At 39.8% G+C, this 24,734-nt stretch overlaps 1 protein-coding gene across 2 annotated transcripts in view; it reads right to left on the bottom strand.

Annotated features, from left to right (window-relative positions):
• PDE3A (phosphodiesterase 3A) overlaps nucleotides 1-24,734 on the bottom strand; it is a 242,609-nt gene that overhangs the window by 10,977 nt on the left and 206,898 nt on the right. For both annotated transcript variants that reach the window (XM_032688570.1, XM_032688571.1), the window contains 9 exons: nucleotides 21,803-21,888; nucleotides 21,214-21,383; nucleotides 19,793-19,930; nucleotides 14,547-14,658; nucleotides 13,170-13,283; nucleotides 11,537-11,736; nucleotides 10,624-10,827; nucleotides 5,758-5,913; nucleotides 2,186-2,426 (listed from right to left, as the gene is read on the bottom strand). In XM_032688570.1, the coding sequence (XP_032544461.1) occupies nucleotides 2,186-2,426; nucleotides 5,758-5,913; nucleotides 10,624-10,827; nucleotides 11,537-11,736; nucleotides 13,170-13,283; nucleotides 14,547-14,658; nucleotides 19,793-19,930; nucleotides 21,214-21,383; nucleotides 21,803-21,888 (1,421 nt within the window). The remainder of the gene's footprint in view (nucleotides 1-2,185; nucleotides 2,427-5,757; nucleotides 5,914-10,623; nucleotides 10,828-11,536; nucleotides 11,737-13,169; nucleotides 13,284-14,546; nucleotides 14,659-19,792; nucleotides 19,931-21,213; nucleotides 21,384-21,802; nucleotides 21,889-24,734) is intronic.

Raw genomic sequence — 24,734 nt, forward strand, 5'->3', positions numbered from 1 at the left:
GTGAAAGTACATGCTCCTGTGCAGTAACGAATATTATTTCAAGCTACCTTATGGTTTTATAACTCTTAAATTTATCTCAACTGCTTCAGTGAATTATCAGGACCTAGTTGAAGGGTTTTCTGCTGCAATTATATTTCTATCTGCCTGAAAGACCTTTCCATCAAGAAAAAGATCTTTACTAACATCTATACAACTCTTCATATCTATGCATCTGACATTTCAACCTTTTATTTTGTTTCACTGAGAAAGTTTAGAACATCCAAAATTTTGTTGATCATTATATAAATTTCTTAAGACCTGTAAACCCCCTATATTGACACAAAATATGTCGTAGATTCCTGATTCAGACCCACAGTCACAGAGAATTTAGGGAACCTGAAGAAAACAGTTTGTAACACATTGGCATGATTGTTGTGAAGATTAGCAGCCCACATTTGGTAAGGAGGAAGTAGGAAGAATTTGTTGGATATTTCACAGCTTCTGATACATTCATTTTTAAAGTTTTGAAAACCGTAGCCTAAAAACACCAGGCTGACTAGTAAAGTTCTATAGCAGAGTAGAATGTGAAAAAGAAAACAGAAAAAAACTAAAAAGGAAAACAGAAATCAACTAAGCATGTCTGTTTTCAATATGACAACAGTTAATAAAGATCAGTGCTTCTAACCTGAAAAAAGCATTGTTGGACTCTGCTAGCGGTGATACAGAAGATAAGTATACAGAGACATGGGATGAAAGGAAACTGGGGATTTTAAAGGTGAGACAGTCCACTGGATATATGAGAACATCCTTCATCTTTCTTTTTAATACAGCAATAAACATTTCAGACTTTGAAGTCTGTGTTGGTTACCTATCACATACACTTTCCTTCTGGTAGGCAATTCCATAAAAGCCAATCTGCCACAAACATGTGGCTCTGCCTGCCATTACAAAACCGAGAGATCCTAAGGTGCTAAAATCAACCTCTGTGTGTGTTATATTACTTAATGTTTGCTGTTCTCAACAACATTTTTAGTGCATGAGAACCTGCTAAACCTAACACACATGCAATTGTGTGTGTGTGTGTGTGTGTGAACAACAGCAACGATTCCTTAAATACAAACCATATACCTCTGGATTTTACTAGAGATAAAAGGTTGATTCTGTATATCAGGAGACATAGGCTTTACTTGCTCATGTGACTTATTGCAATCATCAACTCTTTCCGCTTCTCAGTTTCCTCAGCAGAAAACAGGAATGATAGTCAGGTAATGGAGGGCATGAAAATGTGTGGGAAAGAACAGAAAAAGTGAGGCTGTTAAAAGAAAAAGCTCTTTATCGATATTTCACTAGCACACTTAAGGCTGGTGCTTCCTAGAAGGGGAGAGAGAGGAAGATGACCTAGAGGAAGGAAATAAAAGAACCGTAGTAGAAAATTCAGAGGGAGAAAGAATGTGAAAGAAATAAAAAGGTAAAGCATGCAGCATTAAACTGATAAAAGAAATAGGTCTACAGTTGCAGTCTTTTCTCTTAAAGATCACTTCCCATGAGTGCCTGGAATCTCCTTTCAAAGTAAAAAGCTTTCCTCTCAGTATGACAAGTACTGGCACCGTGTTCCTTCTGGAGGAGAGGCAGGAAACTATCAGCTTTAGTTACTGATTAGCCAGAAGGGCCAAGTGACTCAGCTCCCAGTACATCACACAGCCATGCTCAGAGCCAATTCTCTTGTCACTCTTCTCCACATATTACCTTGGACAGGTCTGCATTAAAATACTTCCCCTGTCAAAAACTCTTTTACTGCACCAGCACCTCAGACCCTCATTTCATGGTAATTCATGGAAACAATGAGTGTTTGCCTTGAAAAATCTTCTCCAAACCATCTTTTATTCAAGTGAAATTGTTGCAGTCTACTAACACCAGTCCTGCAAGAGTCTAAAAAGCCCTCATGCAGAGATGGGTGATCCACCACCAGAAACCTCAACTGAAGGTAGAAATGAGTGGTAGATATGAACTGCACCGGTTCTGAAACCATGGAGCATCTCCATTACCAACATAACTGGCTACAAGCCAGCGCCTCCAAGGACAGCACAGACTCACTGTCACTCTGGAGAGGCCTGTGTTGAACCTGACCAGCTCACAGTCTCTGCTTAGTTTTTTGGTCACAATATGGAACTCATTCTGTTGAAAAATATAAGCGCGAACAACTTACTGGATTCAGCATTTTCACAAGTTTCCATTTCTGCTGTTTCTTCCTCTTCTTGCTCATCAGTGTCTCCTGATTCATCACTATCTTCTATCCACTTTCCTGGCATCAGCCCTGCTGAGTCATAGGAGTTACATAGTGGTCCCACAATGTGAGTGATGAAAGATTCCTGGAGGTGTGCCAGCTGAGGGGCAGAGCGGTCCATGAAAGGACTGATTGGCAAGCCCAGGCTGGCCTCTTCATCACCCTGGAGATGGAAAAATAGCAGTAACTTCTCTGAAGTAAATGAAACAAAACTGTGTCACAAAAAGGTAAAGCACATCCAACCAATTCAAAATGATGAAAGAAAAACAACTGAACTCCAATGCCACTTCTATAGCACGCCAGCATGACATTGCCACAGTGCCATCATGTCAAATGGTTAATCAAAGTTACAGCTCTTTTTTTGTGACAGTGCAAATTGATCAAGGATGTTTTTGATCAAGGATGAATTGATGGCTGTGTAGAATGTTGCCCATTGCCCTTGTCCTGTACTTTACATTGCCAGTGTGAAAATTTGGAAGTTTTTATTTTATTTCTTTCTTCACATTATTTAAAAAAACATCCCTTCTGATTTTGTGATTCTTAGTTCCCAGTAACCTTGTAGGCAGCCACCTGTTTACATGGAACGAGACTGAACTTCTACAAGCACAGGCTATCTCACTGAACTAGTTTTCTTACTAATCTTTTCCTTACTACACACAGCATGGAGATTTGGGGTTTGAGTCATAAGTATTAGTTTCCTGGGACTATAAGAATGATCCCTACGAAAGCAAGGATTGCTCAAAAGCAGTAAATCTTTCCCATGAAGCTTCTTGTTAGCTTTTCTTGGAGAGAGAGGGTAGATGGAAGGTAGAGGAAGACTTTTTTCTTTCTCCTCTCATGATGTAAAATAAAGTAAAACTTTATTGCACAACCAAATCTGATACACTCACAGCAAACCTTCTGGTGACATCACTGAGTTGTCAGCTGAGTAGACATGACAAGACCAGATGTCATCTCCCCAAGAAAAAAATCTAATTTACCTAATCAAGCTTGATATCTAAATTAATGCTTTAATACAATACAGAGTTCTATATTTGAGAACATAGTTTAGAATTTGGAGATAAATTTTCAGTTTCCATCACTTTACAGATTGCCAATATTTATTTCCTTGTAAAGTAAATTTCCCAAAAGTCATGGACTTTGTATCTAGTCAAAACTGTGTCTGAATCTGTATTTTGTGAAGGCCTAAGAATGAGAGCTACATTTTGAAGCATATAGCAAATGGCTCATTTCCTTGTGTTTTGTTTGTTGCTTTTTTAATAACCCACTCCTAAATGTTATGTTCAATCATTAGATACAAAATGCCATTGTTGACAAAACACTGAAACATGCCATCCATTCTTGAAATAGCAAACAAATTAAGAGGTGGCAGCTTGCTCTTCTTTACAGCAACATAATGTGAGATTTCCTGTTTGTGAGCTGTCAGTAGTGGGAAGAATGCTGACTGTTGAAATGTTTACAAGTTCTTTTTTTCATATTCTGCTAAAACATGATTTATTATGTGAAAAGTCTTGCAGTGTGTTTTTTGTTTCTATTTAATATGTCTAACCTGTCTTCAAACAAGTATGTTGAGCATGTGAAGGGAAGAGAAGGAAATTCAAACTTTCCATAACGTTCTCCCTTTTAGAAATGAGAATATGAAGACTTTTCCCTTCTTGGAAAAAATCTGATGATCAAAAGCTTGGTGAACATGGTTTGATACACCTCTCGTAGCATATCACATGAAAGAAAAACAGATTTTAACCTAGGTTAAATGAATCTAACTTAGCCTTCTTAATGCCAAAAGTAAGTCCAAAAAAGAAAATGTTCTGAGTCCCATTTCTGAATGATGGAAAATAACCCAGATTCCTGTTGTGGAACAGATAATGTGGTATCTTCCCACACATGTATCCTCCCAAGCTTAATTCACTATCCAACACTTGGAGCAGTTACTTCCCTCTGACACTATTTATGTTGGATTAAAGGAAAGTCATATCATTATATCTAATTAACAGGTTTTGTCTGCATGCAGCAGTCACCCACATAAGGAAGGTATGATCATCACCAGGACTGTGAAGTACAATTCATTTGGACAGTTGTAACGAAGAAGAAAAGCATTTCCTGAAAGGAAATTTGGGAGATGAAGGTTGCTTTTGGACATATTCTCTTTCTTTAAGAAAAAAACAAAAAGAAAAATGGAACCAACTATATTTGTAATACATGTAAGGTTTACTTTTTGTTGTTGTTGTTGTTGTTGTTTGGGGTTTTTTGTTTGTTTGGTTTGGTTTTGTTGGTTTTTTTGTTTGTTTGTTTTGTTTTTTTTTCTCAGATCTCCAATAAATGAAGGAGCTTCAGGTCAATGTCTGAATTTTGTCCCTTTCCCCACTTCTTTACATACTCCAGAAGACAGCAGTAAATCCTGTTTGTCTTTTTTCCAAACTGTAAGTGCAGGAAATTTAAAGGAAGCTGAAAAGGTTTTAAAAGGGATTAGTCTGTGACTACGAGTTACTGCACAGCCTCCCCAAGAAATCTGTGGGATGTCTGGTTCAGTGATTTCGTCTGTTTGCTTCATCTGGAAAAGACAGGATGTGGAGTTTAACCTAACTAGCCCATTCAAAATATGTTCCCACTCAGGAAACAGAGGAATAGTGTGGGAACAGCCCTGACCCTTGCACTCAGCAGGGCTAAATAGGTTATAATGAGAAAAGGTTCAATTAAGGGCTCTCTTACACCTAGAAAGAGAGGACCAGTGCCTGGCTGTACTCCCAGGTCTTTGTAAATCAATCTGTGGCTGTCCTCCTTCCTTGTGCTACCATCACCAGAGCCTTGCATAATTAGTGCAGTTGTACTGACAAACCTTCTGAAAGCTGGAAGTGTTGTCTTAAAAAATAACAAATGAGTCAGGATCAATGTGTAGGGACTTTGTGATAAACTGAAAGTCAATGTTACAGTTGTGCTCAGCACCATAAAGGTTTTGTGTGTGTGTTAACAGAGATGTGGCCCACTGGGAAGCTAAAATAATTCCTCTGCTCTGTTTAGATCATCTCAACAAGGATGTTGTGTCCACTTTTGGAGATCATGTGTCAATAAAAGTGTGAGACACCTGGAGTGACTGCAGAAGAGAGCCATGAGAACCGGCTGATATCTTCAAAGGACTTAGAAGGAAGGATGAAAAGACAGTTTGCATGAAAAAACACTGAAAGGGAGACATGATGACTGAAAACAAAAAAAAAAGAGTAATGGAACACTTGTTCACCATGACCACTGTATGGATAGACTAAAACAGTTAAGCCTTGTACAAATATCATCATCAGAGGTCTTCAAGGACACAGCAGAAGCTTCAGTGACAAGGGACTTTTACTGGTCCAGCAAAAGGATGGATTAGTGTAACTCTAGCCATCCTCTTCTCCCCTATCTCTATGATTTTTACTCATCACCAGCACTATCATGCTCCAGGGCTGTTTAACACCAGACATGCAACCAACAGATACCACTTTGGACATGCATTTATTTACCTGTTCATAAAACTCGTTGACGATGCCTTCTGTCCACTGCAGATGCAAATCTTTGCATTTTGCAGGCCCGTTTATGTCGGCCAGTTTGATGCACATTTGGCAAACCAGCAAGCGGTCGTTCTCGTTAGTCCAGTCAATTCCAACATCATCGTTCACCTAGTGGACAGAAAAAAGAAAACCATGACAGTAATCCTGGGCAAAAGGATGCATCCACAGAGGAAGTTCAGCCCTGGGATATTGCACAATATATTTAGCTTTTGAACAAAATCACAAGCATAACCCCAGGCTGAAATTAGCAATCAGCTGTAGGGCAATATGTAAAAAAAAAAAAAAAAAAAAAAAGGTGAAAAGCAAAGGGCATTGAGATTAACAATGGAAAATCAGTATTTGCTAGGACAACAAAAAAAATGCAATCTTTCCATGACATTTTCCAAGAAGTTAATATCTAATTGGTGTAGAAAGATAAATTACCATCAAATGCCATGCTGATTTAATTGCAGCATGAAGACACAGGTAACAAGCTTATTTCCCTATTTAATCTAGCATGGCTGAAATTATTTCACAGAATCATAGAATCAGCTGGGTTGGAAACGACTTCTGAGATCATCAAGTCCAACTCTTCATTTTTTTTTTAATTTTTTTTTTTTTAAATCCTGTCTGGGTTTCCCCCCATTCCATACTCTGGCCAAAATCCAGTCCGGGTTTTCCCCCATTCCGTACTCTGGCCAAAATCCAGTCCGGATTTTCCCCCATTCCATACTCCAGGCAAAAATCCAGTCCAGGTTTTTCCCCATCCCGTACTCTGGACAAAATCCAGCCTGAGTTTTCCCCCATTCTGTACTCCAGGCAAAATCCAGTCCGGGTTTTCCCCAATTCCATACTCCACCAGAAATCCAGCCCCTCAAAGCGGCCCCGGGATGCCCTGACAGAGGCACCACAAGGTGTGAACCCCCAAAGGTGACACCCAAAGGTGACACCCAAACAGTGTTTTATTCATTGTTGCTACTCAGTCTACAGCTCAAAGATGTGGAGGGAGCTGGTTTTGCAAAGATAGTTCCACATAAGTGTTTCATTAGCAGTACGTACCTCCTCAGCACATTGGCTAAAGGACAAATTAAACAGCAACAAGGAAGTCAAAACTTATTTGTCTTCTAAAAGACCAGTATCTCTATCCTAAATAAGACAAGTCATTTTACCCAAGGGTAGCTGAAGATTAGAGATTTGGAAACTCCCTCCATGGGTTCCTATGACCTAGGATGTTTACTTATGTATTTTATCTAGTGATTATGTGTATCCAAAACACATGGAACTGCCCAGAGAGCAGGGAGCAGAACCTGAGACTTTCTCTTGCTCAGAGCTCACTAGGCAATAAATTGAAGGACTTCCACAAGCTCTCCATGAACTTCTCCTGAGACACCAGAATGCCCAGTGAGCACAGCTCCTTTTCCCAGAGCTTGGAATTAGCTAGAGGTTAAAAGTCCTGCTACAGGTGAAGAACTGACTGTGATTCTTCTCAAAGACAAGTGGTAATTATATTCCACACATTCTGGGGAAGTGCTCAGCCAAAGAGTTATTGTACAAAAACACTGCAGCAGCAATGCTTCCTCTGGCTGCATTTCAGAAGGGACAAAGCAACAACTTCCCACTTGTTCAGAACTCTTCCCAGCTTCGTTTTCAAAATAAGATCTAATCCAAATGTTCCAAGAGTCCTAAAATTCCTGGATTAAATTTTATTTGGAGCCTCAAAGTTTTATACCAAACCAATGCAGTGCTTAGGTCCCTTAGGTCTAATCCCTTACCTATCAGCCTGTGAAAAAAATAAAAATACTATGCAATATGCTATGAAAAACAAATTAATCTTCTGTGAGCAAAAGTTTGACTGGGTGAAGTATAACTTTCAACCTAGTCCAGAAAGGAAGATGAAACAAGTGATCTTATTTAGTGCTCAGAACTAGTTACATTTTACTGTTTATTCACATGTCTGATTCTGGACCAGTGTATGATCATAGAATCAACTCACATCTCTTCAGAAGACATCAGGGAAACATCCCCAAAAGATGTCAGCCAGTGAAGCTGAAAACTGTGCATCTTTGCACAATTTTATACAGAGGAATATGCCCTCTCTTACAAGGGAAATTGTAACCATAACAAAACAAACAAAAAAAAAATCCACCAAGTTATTAGCACAGGGGTACTAAAATATTTGTTAACACAGTGAAAGCGAGAATAGTAAACCTGTGAGGTTAGAATTTTATTGTTCATAGGTCACTACAGAAACATAGCATATTTACTAGAAACTGAAAATCTGAGTTGTTGACATTAGTCAAAACTTTCTCGGCCCAAGAACTCACCTTTTATTCCTACCTTTTTCCTTTTCTCTATTTTTACCATACCTCTCACAACAAAATCAAAGCATCACAGGAAGATTAAGGTTGGAAGGCACCTTTGGAGATAGTCTAGTCCAACCCCCCAGCTCAAGGCAGGCCCAGCTAGAGGAAGCTGCTCAGCATCATATCCAATTTAATTCTGAATATCTTCAAGAAGGAAAACTTCACAACATCTCTGGGCAGCCTCTTCCAGTGTACAATCCCCATCAGGGGAAACATGTATTTTCTTATTTTTAAGTGAGAATTCCTGTATTCCAGCTTGTGCCCATCATTTCTTATGCTGTCACCAAATACTACTGAGAAGAGTCTGGCCTCTTTGGCTTTACTCTGCCTATCAGGTAATTATACACGTGGCTGCATCCCATCAGGTGCCATGGACTTGTCTATGTCCAGTTTGTTTAAGTGCTTCCTAACTAATGCCATTCCCTTAGGATAAGTCTTCATCAATCCAGACTTTCTCACCCACTCCAAGGACCTGGAATTCACAAAGCCAGGTCTTAGCCACATGGACTGAGCCTGCAAAAGCATTGAGCACTTCAGCCTTTTACATTTCCAAAAGGTCTGCAATACAACTTTCACTGCCATTAGCCACAATTTCCCATCTCAGCCTTTATTCCTAAAATATCTCCTAGTGTGGTAGGGGATAACTTTTACTGTCTACTTAATTTCCGAAGCTCAAATCTCTCCTTGAAACACAACCTTTAATTGCCAAGCTTGCAATAGTTGAAAATGGATAGAAAGTTGTTGTGCTGTGACTGGATGAAACTTCCACATCCTCTGTCAGCAGAGCAGTGAGCCCACGTGATGAGGGCTTTACTTTTGGTGTACGTGGTCCAATATAATTAATGTCAGAGTGCAGTGAGTGCTCCAACACATCAGTATCATCAAAGTGTCAGACAGTGAGCTTCCTTCACTATTTCGTGGTGGTGCTTTCCAGACTGCAAGTTTTCCAGTGTGAGAACGATTATATCACACAGGTTTACACTGACTTCAGTACAGAAGTGTCACTCCGACCACAGACTCAATACACTAAACTACAGTTCAGGAACCTAATCAATAATGGGATCATTCAGAGCTTAATTTCTCAGTTACAGCACCTTCACCCTACATATGAACATTTCAGGTCTGCTCTGAGTCCATGTTGGTAGAAAAGAGTTTTTGCCAGCCAAACATAAATAATCTCTTTTTAAAGCAGTGATTACTGCTGAAAAACCAGACTCAGCCACCAGCACTGGTTAACGTGCACCTTCTCTTCTACTTTTAGTCTATGCATGGCCATTTGACTATTCAAGCAATAAGGAGAGAGAAGGAGGTTAATAAATGTCCTTTCAAATCTATAGTGAGCTGGCAGGATGTGGCTGTTCTCCTATTTAGCTGCAGTCTCAGGCATCACCTTGCTTGGTTACAACAGCGGTTACACCTAGTGTTGTGCTGACTGGTTGATTTAAGACAAGTTTATTTTTCAATATCTACAGTTTACACCTAGTACTTTGGTCAAGCTTGTCCTCTTCCACAGTTAAGACATTTAATCTTTGTGACAAAACCACAGTAATCACTGGTTTAGCCTGTCCTTTTTCATTCCTTACTTATGTTGACAGAAGTGATGGTTTCGGTCCAAGCTGCCAAATTCAAAGGATGTATTCAGATAGCCTAAAATCCTTTATTGTCATTGTAGCCCTGACACACAATAATCTGGCAATGCTGTTCAATACTTTATGAGGAAATCAGGGTAATGAAAATGATCCCAGAGTTTAAAATTAAGACCTAAAGAAACACCCCCTGACATTACTGGATGTTTGGGGAAATGACTAGCAGGGGTGCAGAAGAAGCTCAGACTTTTACAGATCTAGAGATCAGTTTTCTGTCTACCCTGGACAATAATTTAAAGCCTTTCTTTACAGCTTCTTAAAGCCTAATGTAGAGAGACATGTTACAGGGAAATAGAAAAGAAAACCAGTTGTACATCTGGAGGCTTCAAAGTTTCAGCATACCGGTCCATCCAAAGTAATACCACAAGAAAATATCTATATCACCAAATCAGCTAGGAGGTCCTAGTCCTGGCTAAGAAACACACTGTTCTTGGTGTGTTTCTCACAAGGAACAAGAAGACAGTACCAGCTCCAAATGCAGGTATCTAGTTAACATGTTGACAGCTTTGATGGGTGATGGAGTTTATTAAAGTGACTTGATAGGAGGTGGTTTCCAAAAAGTTAGGTTGAAACAGTAAATGAATTTTAAGAATAGTTTCTCCCAGGGTTGTGATTTTATACTCACTGAATGGACTGCGCAGGAAAGATCTTTAGTGACCCTTCTCTGGGGTTTACCCATTTGAAAGAAAGTAGGAAAGAAGTTTTACGGCAGTCAAAAGGACAATCAGAGGAAACAGCAACACAGCAGCCTTTCTAGAGTTTTTGCTGTGCTGTGGCCAAAACCACAATCTCTTCTGACCATCCACCAGAAACCCAAACCCGAACCTCACCTTGGCATTGAATCTGGCGACAAAGTCAAAGTGTTTCTTCAGGTCAGTAGCCAAAATTGCCTCGATGACGAGGAAGCGAAAATGCTTGAACTCCACGTGGTCGAGGTTGACCAGGAAGTTGTACTCTGGCCTCGACATGAAAAGGTTCCAGGCAGCAGCGGCGTGGTGGTTCTCCAGGACGGAGCGGTCGTTGTACAGCACTGCCTGTGGAAGCAAGGTGGGCAATGGGAAGCTGAGAAACATCTTAGCAAAATCCCAGCAGTGCAAAAACGGGATTGGCGTGGGGGGCAGATGCTCGAGGGAGGTTCAGGTTTGGTCGTTTTGTTTGTTTGAGGTTTTATTTTAAAAGAATTCCTCAAGGTCTGAGGATGTGATTTGGGCAGGACTAATAGCAGACACCCTAGGCAAGCCTCAATTCTACATTTATAAAACTGGGATTATTTTCCACACTCCCCTCCTCCCTGATAGATGCATAGTGAAAAAATACTTCCATAAAAGATAGCAGCTGTTCAATAGAAAGAACAGAAAATATGGTATGATCATGCACAGACTAACTTGCAAGGTGCAGTTAACTATACAAGTTTTTATTTTATTTTAATCTTTCTGTGCCTTATTGGGTAGAATAATTCTTCCCTTACTTCACAGTTACAGATGCTGTATCAGTCAGCAGAGCTTTAGCTTCTCCTGACAGAGTTTATCAGTACCTTTCTTAACAGCTCTGCTAACTGAGGGTATGTAAGAAGACTCTTACCAGCAATCCCCAAGTGAAGTGATTATTTCTGTCACTTTGGCAAGCTGTTTCAAAATATTTGGCAGACTTGTGCTTAATAGAAGCCACAGGCACCACTGGCAAGGAAAACCTGTTATCAAGACCTTCCAAACTTAACAGCAACCCTGGTTGAGATCTATTTACCTGAGGAGCACTCGTTGCTACCAAAAAGGCATTGGTCCTTCCTGGGTGATCATAATCATGCATGGCTGCAGCTACATAAAGAGCCATCAGTTCAAGGGCAGGGATGTTGCCAGCCAGGCATCCATAGCTGTCATCTGTAGGTGTGTATGTCTTCGAAAACACATAACCCATGTGGCCGTGAGTGATTCCACTGTCAGAATCTGAGCAGAAATAAATAAATTAAAACAATAAAAACATCCTCACCGCTTTTTTTTTCAGTGACTTACTGAAACAGATAGAAGCAACGAAGCAGGGAGAGGAGGGGCAAAATTACAATACATAGCAGCAGAGTGAAAGCACCCTGGCCTCCAGGCTTTCTGATACAGTGTGCATGATCCAGTGCAATAAGGCAAACAACTGGAAAGGAACCATTTCTGATCCCACCTGGGGATCTTCCAGCCATCCAGCAGAACCTGTTCTCAAACTCTGTAACCTACAAGCATTAAGACATGGATTCACAGGCATGCTGAAGCTTGATCTTCCCACTTCTTCCTCTAATTTTTTTCACCTAGGCTAGTCAATACAAAGTTATCATATAGACTAGTCCAATACAAAGTTCTAGACTTTGATAATCCTTTTACCAGCCTGTTTTTGAAGCAGCTTGAACACACCTATCAGAGACAGATACTGAGTGAAATTTGCTAATTTAATCTGCTTGAATAGATCTTGCATGCAGTCTAACAATGTCTTTCAAATAACAAACACCAAAAAGCCGCAAGACTCAACCCCTGTTATTCCACCTCTTTCACCTCACTTACAAAGACATCAACAACCCTTGCAAACAAATTTTTCCAGGGGTAAAAACGTTTCCCACCTCATCGAAACATCATGAAGAGTTTCACAGATGATATGTGTGTGCCATAGAGACACCAAAACCAATCAAAAAAAGAAACAAACAAACAACAACAACAAAAGAGCAGAAACTGAAGTGGTTTCTGCAGAAAAAACTCTTGCTTTTATAGTAACTCTCTGAGAACTTCCATAAAACACAGATAGTTCCAGTAGTTGCTACAGCTGACCTGGAGAAGTTAACATAAAGATGCAAAAAGAACAGTTTCCCATAATAAGCAATCATAAAGCAGCAGAAGATTGGTCTTGCAAGTTGGTTGCCAAATGGTAACAAGTCTCTTTGGAGGCAGTGGGGAAAGGCAAAAACACTTCATGACAGCCAAGCAGCAGCAAGTGCATGACACTACCTGCATGCCCCAGCAATTTTGTAATAGCAAAGCAATGCAGGGGCTAAGGATTTAAAATCCTTCTGAAGCAGCATGGAAAAGCACTATTAATACAGTTTGCCAAGAAAACCCCCCAAATGTTAACAAAGATCTGTTATACATGCTGTTATACATGACCACAAAGGCTTGCATTCCCACACCATTAAATGTAAATTATTAGGTTTTGGAGGACCAATTCTATTCTCTCCAAAGTTACACAAACATACTTGAACGCCTCCAACATCCATTGTGCTATTGAACTTTAAAGTCTATACAATAATAAGTACTGCAAGCAATCCTCAATTCTTGGCTTTCTTACAGTAAATTTTATGACAGAAACTTCAAGAACAAAACACAGACACTTGCACACATAAATATACCTGAATCGCTTGCTGACCCGTGGTCATTAATCACAGTTGGGAGCCCCGGGATGGGCTGAGTTGTCAGGTACCACACAGCATGCAGAACATCAGTTGCATGGATTCGGTTGTGATCTGTGACGCAAAGTAAAGGACCCCTCCGTTAAACGGGAAGGATATTTCCGACAGAGGGATATCAGCACCATCTAGTGGGTATCTCGTGCCAGTCAAGCGAGCAGAGGCAAAACAGACTTTTATCAAGAGCACGAGAGTTGTTTTGGGTTTTACCTCTTCGCAGACATGAAAAACGGGAAGGTAAATTAACTTTGTATTAGCCAAAATATTCCGCTCTCCTAAGAACAAAACAAACCTAAGGAAAACAATTAAATAAAGGGCTAGATTCACAAAAATTCCAGACACCAGTTAAATATTTTAAACGAAAAGAAATGGCTCCAGTAGGACAGACAGACAGTGGGACTTCTACCTATAATATCCTCAGGCTATAATCTGCTGCTTCAAGTCCCTGATCTGGTTCAAACACAAGGAAAGATTCGAAATTGGGTCTCTTGCTTTCCCAGAAGAGAGTCCAAAGCACCTGTCTGGGAGGCATTTCAGGCAACTTTCCTCAAATCCCTCCCACCGTAGCTGTTCCAATTGGTATTTAATATTTCGACAGAGAGACTATATGACTTAGAATGATGTTTCATATATTTTTCTGTGATTGTAAAGAAAACAGCATGTTCTGTGTTCCTCAACACTGGGGTTATCTGCCAGCTGAAAAAGGAAGTAATAACTCCCTCTATTCCCTTGGAAAACAACTGTCTTTTCCAGTTGAAGTAGTTTGGTAAATTGGATTTGAATTAGTAAATAATCTGAGGATCACTGAAAGCAGGTTTTTTGGTGAATAAATGGTTACCACTGAAAAAAGTATCAATACATAGTTGCAGAAGAACAGGTGCACTCATGTACTTGGCACACTTTGTCTGCTTTAGAAAGTTCATCTCCTTTGGTAGCACAGCACTGCTACTGTATAAAAGTCCAAGTTGCTTTTGAGGAGTAAATTTTTCAAGAAACTCCAGCTGGGACACTGGGCTACACTTGCATCATCAGTAAACAGTATTTACCTGATGGCTTTATGTGGTTTCTGGCTTGGAGAGAATATGCCATGAACTGTTATAAAACAACATGAAACACGAAATACATGAAAAAAACCCCAAACCATGAGAGGCTGCAGTTCAGCACCAGCCTCTTACTAGAGAACCATCCATTTGGTTGTGATGTAGCAGAAGAAAAAAAGCAGCTGCTATAACGAGAGAAGAAAGGCTTCAATACTAAAGTGTGTTGAAAATCCTCAAAACTTTAAGGAAGCATCATTACGTGCTGGGAATTTTTACTTACAAGGTATCTCTCGGTATCCACATTCCAAGGCATGAAAGTAATTCATAAATTCCCTCACTGGTATTTTAAAGGTTTCAAACAGTCCCATATCTTCAAAAAGCCTGTATGATACCTGAAAAAAAAAACCAACAAAAGACCCCATGTTGCCAAATAGATCAGAAAACCTCTAAAAATTAGATATAAATCTCCTTAGGTCAAATAACCCCATGAAAACCTTCTTTCCTAGTGGTATTTTCTGAAGTTCACCTGATCCAGCTATAGCTGCAGCTATTTGCATTTCCATAGGAATGTGGCTACACAGCCAGACAGAAAAGCTATCAGTACCAAACAGTCCTCCTCATTCCTTCATTACACCCTTCCAGATGTTCTTCTCTTCCTTTCAGACATATGCCCTCCCTGAAATTTTGCAGGCACCTCAGAAACCTACACACACGATGTTCAGAGGTCTTCCCCACAAACTTCTCCAAGGAGAATCCTTGACTTAATTCACAGAAAAGTGGGAAACGAGTGAAGGACTGACAAAAGGGGTAACTATTTGGATTCTATGCATTATCTCCTTTCCTTTGCTCTCATTTTGGAAGCGAAATGGAAAAAATTACTTAAACAGGATTCCAGAGGCAGCAAGTGGCGTAGGAGGCAGAGATGCCTCAAGTCTTCCTGCATGGAAAGATGACTGCAAATATCCAGGAGAGGATATACTGGAAGGGAGAATGGGATGGATCAGTGAGGAGGTGTTCAGGAAAGACGAATGCTTGGAAATGCAGACAGCAGCTGCTGCAAAAGGGGCACCTCTGAAGACAAGTTTGAACCTGACATACAAAACAATGGGGCACAGTAAAATCACTGCCTGACCTTTTCACTTCTTTCAGAAATTGGACCCTAAAGCCTTTCAGCTTCTTTATTTATTTACTGCTGTTAGCTGTTCTGTCCTTTTGATGCCATCTGTCTGGTAATGAACTGCCTGGAGCCAAGCAGTCTGAAGCACATTTGGACTGATGAGTGCTATATGATAAGAAATGGTTCCAAACTACCTTTTGTGTTTTACACCTGAATTTAAATCAAACATCTACCCACAAATGTTTCTTTCTGTATATTGTGTATATAAATTGGGACCTGTGAGTTGCACCTAAAGTTTAATGAACATAAACTTCAAATGCCCCTCCGCTGTGGATTTTTACAGTAAGAACAGGAAAAAAAGGATATGAATTTGCAGCATTAATGATCTTCCCCATGCCTTTCCTCACAGTCATTCCCTACCAGGAAAAATCTGCATGTGAACCAGCTCTGGCAAAGCATTACAAGGGGCAGTGATGATGTAGAGACAGGCTGAGTGTGATGTTTGACCCCATCTATGATGACCCTCTAATGACTAATATCTGATAGTTGGGGTTCTGCTGGTGGCCTCAGCTCTTACTTCTGTTGCTACCATAATTTACCCTGCTCTGGAAGACATGAGCTTAGAATAAAAGGTAGGGCCTATAGAAGGCAAAACTTTACCCTCTGAAAACCCCATGGGACCCTCCTGTACTGAGGCAGAGTGAAGAAAGTGACCTTATGTATAATTTGGATTAGAATCTGCATAGAACACTTTTTATCTATCTGGAATCATGGCTTAAGTCTTTCACCTACAGAGAGTTGAGGAATCTTACATTCTAGTTTTGTATCAGTGAAATGTAAGCTTCTTATTTCCATCAAAATATTTCTGTATAAAAAGAGGAAGCATAAAAATATTATTCTGCATGACCAAACCTTACTGTTCTGTACTAGCAGTACTGGACAGGCATCTTAAATAAAGCATGTCATAAAAGCATGTTTTTCCTTCCCTTGGATTTTGAGAGGTGGGTAATTCCAGAACTGAAAAGAAGCAAAGTTGACTGTGATGGCTATGAATAACAGCTCTTCCACAGCCAAGAAACTCATCTGTACATCTTGGTTGTTTTTCTGTCTTTCTCTCTTAGAAAGTGGAGACAAGGCAGAGGTAGGGCCAAGGCAAAAGGAGGAAAAAAGGGCATTGCTATCTTCCACAAAGCCAACTACCTAACTTCTGTCATTAAAAAAAACCAAACAAAAAAAAACCTGTGCACCTTTGTTTATTCATTGTTCTGGATTAAACATTTTAAAATCCTTCTGTCTTTTTAAATCTGTTCTTCCCAACCTGCATCCTCTTTCATGAGCATCCTGGGAGTTAGAATCCCATGGGCTGAGCACGGTGCCCTTGTAGCCAAGGTCTGGTCCCTGCTCCAGGGACAAGCCCAGGGAAGCACCAACAGCTGCCAGGTGCTTGGCAGTGGGTGCCCCACACTGCCCCTTCCCTCCAGCCTCCATTTGCTGCTTGTCTCTGCCACGATTGTTAATGCTTGACTGAATCATTTATAACTCAGATATTTCTGGCAGTGCTGCCTGAAGAAGGACAAGCACTTCTGCATGATTTGTAATGGAAGCTGGTTTGGAAACAGGGTTTGTTATTCACATGTAGCCCATCTCCTGGCTGTTGCAGGCACACAGGAATGGCTCTCCTGCAAAGTTTAGATTAGCAAGTCCCTTCTCATTGTCTGCAGGCAAACCTCTTGCACTCCTTTTTTGTCTCCTGTATTTGCTTTCTTCAGATGTGTGCTTCTTTGAAGTGGTTGGCACCTGTCTTTGGTTCACAAGACCTTCTGTGGTGACATCCCCCAAGGATTGATCTCCCTCTCTCCTTCATATCTGCAGTTTCTCTCTGCAGAAGCCATGTGTGACAGTGAGGTGAGCACACAATCCTCTTGGCACCACCCAGGGACCAGCTCCCAGGCCCTGCAATGATGCCACCCTGCCCCTGTACTGCCAACCTAGGAGCACCTCCACTTCTCATCTCTATGGACCCAGCAGTAAAAGCTAAACCTTGACTTCGGCCTATTCTTTTTTCATGGTATTTGCTTTCCAAGCCAAATAAGTTTAATTTCCACAGGTTTTAGTGAGAAAGGTGTTAAGTGTGACTGAAGTGAGACTGAATGTACATTCCTCTCCAAACCCTATCATGCACATTTAGAGTGCTTGCCACTGTACTTTGCAAAGATGCTTTTGTGGTCACTGACTGGTTTAGGGTATTTTTATATGTCTAAATCAATTTAACATTCCGAAAAGAAGAAACAGACATCTCAAGCAGCTTTAAAGATGCTAAGCCAGCATTTGCTTTCTAAACTGAACGCATCCCTAGAGGCACGTGTCAACTCTGCTTTGTTCCATCCCATAAATTTAACCTAGCAAGACAAACATAGTTAATTCAGCTTGTTAATTTACTTTTTTTTTTTAATGGATGAGTCCATTTAATAGATAAATACAGAGAATAAATCATTAGACCTTTTGTTTTCCCTTGTTTAAAATATCTCAGGATTTAAAAAATACAAAAGGAAAAAAAGGACTTTTGGCTGGAAAAAAAGATTTATTTTTGTTCCCTTATTTCTGAGAGTAATTTCATAAGAAATATCTGAGTAGGTGGGGGAAAGAACTAAAGGATCTATGTTTTATGAACCAGGCTGAACTTGCTACATTCTCCTGTTAGGGAGTGGGAGTTATTATAAACAGCTGTTACAGAAAATGTTGAATTTTGATCACAAATATTATTTATTACAGCTTCTCTGTTTTATTTTACAGGCCTCATTTTGTGACACTGTGAAGTGTATAACATCCTCAGAAGCTGTACAAAAAGAAGATTTTGAGAAAGAGAATGTGGAGCTTTAGAGCAAATTGAGGGAGGCACAGGGGAATTGTCCCCAGAGGCACAGAACTCCATGCAGCTTGATAAAGTGCTTAAAATCTTTAGAGATATCCATGCAAAACCAGAACAAATTTTGGATCACCCAAACTGCTGGTTAGTCATGCCTTTAAAAGAAAGTTTTGGCCTTGTGTTTAATTTATTCTTCTATTATTATTCTATGCTATCAGAAAAAAACCTGACCAATATGATCCAGAAGAGTATTTTAATCACACACTCACTGTCTAGTGCAAAAGTGTCTCAATAACCATCACTGAATTTATATCAATATCCACATCCAGCCACACTTTGCTTATTTCTCTAAAATTAACCTAGAGACTTGGCAGGCTGGTCAAACACAGATGCTGTTTGCCAAGCTACAGAACACTAAAAGGCAGACAACAGAAGACATTTGAATTCATGCCATGGTTTTCCTTGTTGACCACTGGATAATTGAATAGAGCTGAATAACAGGTAACCACCAAGGGACTGTGATTTGATACAGCATTCTCTGGTGCTTGTTACACTGAGATCTGCCTGACACACTAACCTCTGTGTTTGTGGGGGGTGTTAATTGTCCCTTATTGTACTAATTAACTTTATCTCTCCTCTCCAGCACTCATCACTACATAATGCCTCGTAAAGTGGCAGTAGTTCATTCAGACTCTCTTGGGCTTGTTTTCCTTCCATCCCTAAATAATAATAAAAATTATTTGCCTTTCCTGTTTAATAATCTTCAATTCTTCCATAAGTAAAAATGGCTAATTTGTCAATGTGCCAGGAAAAGGGGCATAACAGAGTAGAAAGTTCAGCCAGGAAACTGATTGTGGAAGTGACACTAATCCTGCTGGGTACAGACAGGCTGTGTCAGTAACTGTATTCAACTCCTAGGAAGGAATAAAACCCTGATAGTTCTCATAACTGCAAGAAAGACTAGCAAGCTCTCCCATCCTGATTCATAGCAAATCAGCCTTCCCTATGTAATAATGATAGGAATTTTCTATCAAAGTTCTAACTCTTTAAAAATGAAGGAATATAGCAAGGGCTATTTTTCCTCCCATTTCCTCAAACCCTGCTCTCTTGCATAGCCTGACTGAAATCTCCTGTATAAAAGAGGAACAAAGCTCTGTATATCCTGCACCAGTTTGTACATATTTACTGTTCAGCCCTCCCATGCTGTACCCTATGAGAAATCCTTTCACCCAGAACTCAGTAAGGGGTGGTAGCACCTTCTGCAGATAGAAGAGAATATTCAGAAATGTTTATGTAAACTCACTGGCAGAGGGCAGCAGGCAAAATAGGTGTGTGGTTTACCCTTTCACATTTTTAAATTAAAAAACACAGACATTTAAAAGTAAGGAATGTAGTGAGATGGAGTTCATATTGTCAGCTTTGAATTAGGTGACAGGGATCATGATTGGATGACCAGCTTGTAAGGACAATGGGTCTTAACACTACTGTGTCTAAATCTGTCAATATTCTAAGGTAGACACTGCAGACAAGATACACTTCTCACCTGACTGAGAATCCGACCACATTTCTTTCCAATTTTTTCCACCAAATCAAAGATTGGGAAGTTCCAACTATTTAGCTGCTCCATCAGGGGATCCAGGTTGTCCATAACCAGAGGCTCAGGAGCAAGTACAGGCTTGTCCTGTGCCAGAAATCAGAATAAAGAGGAGTGTTAGTTCAGTGAAGCATCTCATGCAAAACATTATGCTCTTATCCCATTAGCATCATCTGTAAGTTGATGGTACTTTACTCAGCTCAGCGGAGATGTCCTCATTTCTACCAGCCCTGCAGCAAGTCACTCTCCTTTATAATGTGTTTCACTTGAATGAATAGGAAATTCTGTATATGAAACATCAGTGTCTGAACTTATCCATGAGACACATTCATTCATTCACTCATGGGAATCATTCATTCATTTCCAAGGGAATCTGTCTCCATTGTAAAATTTGCTGCAGTGCAGAGGGAAAAGCTCTTGGTTTCTACTTCTCATTCATTACAATCCAAGGCTAATGGAGCTCAGTCCAAGTGAAGACTTTTGCTTCTTAAACTGAAACCTACCTGGTTTCCAAGGTCTGCAAAAAAAAGATGGATTGTGCCCCTCCTTTCACATTTCTCCCTGTATACTTCCTAGAATTACATTTTACTAAGAAACTGCAGATGAGTAAATGCCAAAACGTTTCAAGCAAAATGTCTTCTCTCAGCATGTCCAACTCCAACAGATTACAGTAAATTTTTCAAGAGCTCATGCCAACTTAAATTTATTAATTCAGTTGTACAACGAACTGTGGAAAATGTAACTAAACAAAGCTTTTCCTCTGCATCTCAACCAAGCTTACAGCTGAACACAGCAGCTGTATCATCCCTTGTTCACCACAATGCAATGTTCTTATGTTTAAGGCATGTACCAATAATAATATCTTGCAGCACCCTCAGAGCAGTGTTCATTTATTTTAAAATAAGGAGCACAGTATATATTATTAGTGAAGACTGCAAGCCCATTGAGAAGCTGAAGTGGCTGAATGGGAACACTATTTATCATGCTGCTAGTCAGAGAAGATCATTTCTCTTCCTTCCAACCCATTCCCTTTAAAGGAAACTAACACAGGGGCCAAACATTTCAGAAATGCCTAATGCTAGATTCCCAAACTTTTATCCATCAAAATGGATGGTTAGTGTTTCATCAGCGGCCAGTGCTTAGCGGCCCTCACACATTTCAATGGTTCCTTTCCATTCTTGAAAGTCAATCCTCCTGCTGCAATCGTTGCTTAAAACCATGATCACAATCTTTAGACAGCCTAGAGTTTGGGGGTTTTTTTGGGGGGTGGGGTGGGTTTTTGACAGGTTTCAATTTTGGTTTGGTTTTTTTTCCCACTCCGTATCAGCGTACACTCAGTCCATTGTGCGAGTGGGACTCAGACAAGCTACCTCAGGTGGTGTCAAGGGATGCAGGATGATGGTCTCAGGTGTGTAGGACCTACAGACAGATCCCTTCCGTGTCTGCTCCTTGGAGCAATCTGTCTCGTCATCGTTTTGCACGATGTCGCTGCTGTCGCTGTTGTTGGTCTCGTAGTCAGAAGTGGCTTGCGCGGGATCATCTACAACACAAACCACAGAGCTCGGTGTGGGAACGGCAAGAATTCCACGAAAGGCACCCCGTGACCTTCCGAATCACAGCAACAGGATCTCTGACTCATAATACATATGTGCTGCTTGGCTGGGTCTGAAGCTGGACAATCTGTCCAAAGGCATATACCCTGCAGAGTGTAAAAAACGGGACCAGGGATTGAAGAGTAAAAATATTTTTAAGGGTCGTTACTTATGTTGATTAAGTTAAATGAGGGAAACCATATTTCTTTTATATTTTAACTCCATTTTTCATTAGCATTTTGTACATGTTATAAATACAAAAAGGCTAGAAGCCTCAAAGCCTCACCTACATATGTTCTCCCTTTATGACAGACCTTTCATTATTGCATTTGAAGGAACAAGGTGTTTTTGACAGACAAAGAATTACCTGTTCTGTTCAGGGTGTGTGTGGTAGCATCATTTCTATTTAGTGTCCCATCACCAGCTTCTATTTGGTTATAGGGTCTGCCACAGCTGAAATACATCAAGAAATATCCACAATATAGAGAACCACGTACATCAGACAGTATTATGTAAAATGATTTCCTGCTGACACTGTAAGATTATGTCATACAGTATAAGCCATGGTCCAGGGTGCATTCTCCAGACAAAACTACAAGAGAGAGCTGAAATTATATTGGAACTCAGGAAAATAAAAGGAGAAAAATACAAAAAGACCTTGAATTAACTTGCCACCACCATTAAATTTGTGTTGCCAAGAGTAAGCCTGTAATATGTGATTTCCATTTTAAATGAATTTTTTACTCTCTAAATTTATCAGTAAAAAAAGAAAATAAAAAATATCCCCTGGTTCTGTACTCCAGCTGCCCTATAAAAGTGACAACATACCAAGTACATAAGAACCAAGGAGGCATTTTGGACAGAATATGAGGTGAGTGATCTGATATCCATACCAATGAAATTAGAAGACAGAGTTTGCTTCACCATTCCCAGAACAGAAATATATTCTGGGAGGGATCACCATATCATGGCCCTTTCAAATGTCTGGCTCTTCCCTTCCAGTAAAAAAGCTTTATTCCTTGTGTGTGATTCCCTTTAAGCCCTAACTGTGAATTCAATACCAGCTGGAACATTTCAAATTATAATGTCCCAATATGATTGAGTCTAGGACCTGAAGAAACAGTGGTGTATCATGAAAAAATGAGAGAACATAACAAATCTAAAATCTCATTTAGCAGTATTATATCAAATCTGTCCCCAAAAGACTGACACTTTAACACTTCTTTCTCTGATTTGAGCCAGTATTTTGAGGGCTATCTCACATATAACTACCTTTGAAAAGCAACTATTACAAAATTATTTTCATTGGTCAAACTTTGTACTAGAAACTTTGTACCATTTTAAGTTCAACATGTAAAAATGGCTGAAATTCTGTGCCAGAGGGCTTCTGACTGGGTCATCCAGAACACATCCTGGAGCTTGATACACCCTGTAAACACAATGAATCCCCGAAAGACTTTTAAATAAAAATGCAAATCTGTCTTCAATGATACCTGTACTGCATAGCCAAGCAAATAAATCATGTATCACTCAGGTTGCTAAACAAGACGAAAAAAAGTATTAATTTCTCTGTCCCGCATTCCTTGTGATTTCCATAAGATCAGTGACAGAGAGCCTTTGATTGGGTGTAATGCCACAAGGCTTTTGCATCACTATGAGTGCACCTCTTTATTTCCTGAACATATGCAAACTCACACTGATTTAATATGTATGGTCCACAAAGCACTGTATTGAAATAAAAAAAATTACTTTGCTACCCAGAAGCACACTTGAAATCTACTCTGTGTTGGAAGTAAACGTGCCCACGCAACTTTAACTCAATCCCCTCATGCACAGGCATTATAATACCCTCCTTAACTTCAGGATTGTTTAATATTTTTTGCACAGGATTCCTGCCTCATCCACTAAGCAGAATTAATACATGATTACTTACAAGCTTTTTTACTGGCATTGCCTGGTGTATGTTCTTGTTTACTGTGGTCTTCAAACTGTGCTGTCCTACCACATTTCACCTTGTCAGTAAAAAAGAAGTACAGTAAAACTGCCATCTTGATGCCACTGCCTGGGTGGATCTGACTTAAAACATGGAACCCATCAAGAGTTCACTTCCTCTTTTGTTGTAGGGGGTGGGACTGGTTTGCTGGTGGCAGAAGTTTGCTGACTTGGCATTGCTCCCCAGCAAGGCAGGGGTTTTGGCAGTAAACATAGCAGGTTGTACACCATGAAGGCTACCAACCTACTACGCAAAAGCTCAGACATTAAAAATTTACTTCCAGTGTTTTAGTTTAACTCTCACAACTTGTTAGCCCTTTAATTTCTTTGGTATTTGAGATTTTTTTGTTTTGACTTTGCTTTTTAATTGTGTCTACATTACTAATGGGCGCATTATTTGTGTGCTGTAAATTCAGCTTATATCTGTGGATTTGACACATCTATATACTAATGGCTAGAAATGTGACAGTGCTGGTAATTTTTCAACAGGGACTTAAAGGAAGAGTGACCATTAGCACCAGTAGATGCCAATTCTATTAGTAAATTACACCATAATATTTTAAGTAATATTTTTTTTTCAAATAATCAACAACAAAGTCTGTGTCAGCAATGTAACTATTTGCAATGCTTACACAGTCTAAGCTTTTGAAAACAAGCAAACTGAAAACCCAAATATGCTATACAACCTACACAGATCCAATAAGACAGCATCCACATAAAAGTTAATGAGCATTTTACCAGTGATTACAATGAAATCAAAGTTTGCACATATGAAGAAAATATATTTCATCACTATCTACAACAACCTTACACTGGTTTTTTTGACATTTTTATTGCAACTGTTAACTGTTCTCTTTAATAGAAGGCTTCCAGACATAATTATTACTTGTGAAAGTAATATTTTGTTGAAGTAGTAATAAGGACACAGCTTAATAAGACAGTAGCACCTTTATGTTATGTTCTATTGTGTAATACAGTTTTCATTTCAAATTAATCAGTCCAAGTCCCAGTTTTGCTATACTTTGGAAAACTTTTAAAAGCACTTAAATTTCTATTTAGTTACCTAAACCCATCTTAAAAGCCTGTTGGGATTCCAGTCTGAACTGCAGTGAGGATGACTCACTTGAGCAAACTTGCAGTCTCAGTTTTGACTTTCTCACACCCCCTTCCTTGCCCTGCACGCAGTGTCCTGAGACACATCCACAGCCACGTGACTGGAGTCAGAAGGGAAAAACCATTTCCAAAGATAGTCAAACTTGACAGCATTTAACCCAGCCTCAGATGACGTGCTGGCCACTAGCTGGCCA

Source organism: Chiroxiphia lanceolata, chromosome 5, assembly GCF_009829145.1.
Source record: "Chiroxiphia lanceolata isolate bChiLan1 chromosome 5, bChiLan1.pri, whole genome shotgun sequence".
Classification (NCBI taxonomy): Eukaryota; Metazoa; Chordata; class Aves; order Passeriformes; family Pipridae; genus Chiroxiphia; species Chiroxiphia lanceolata.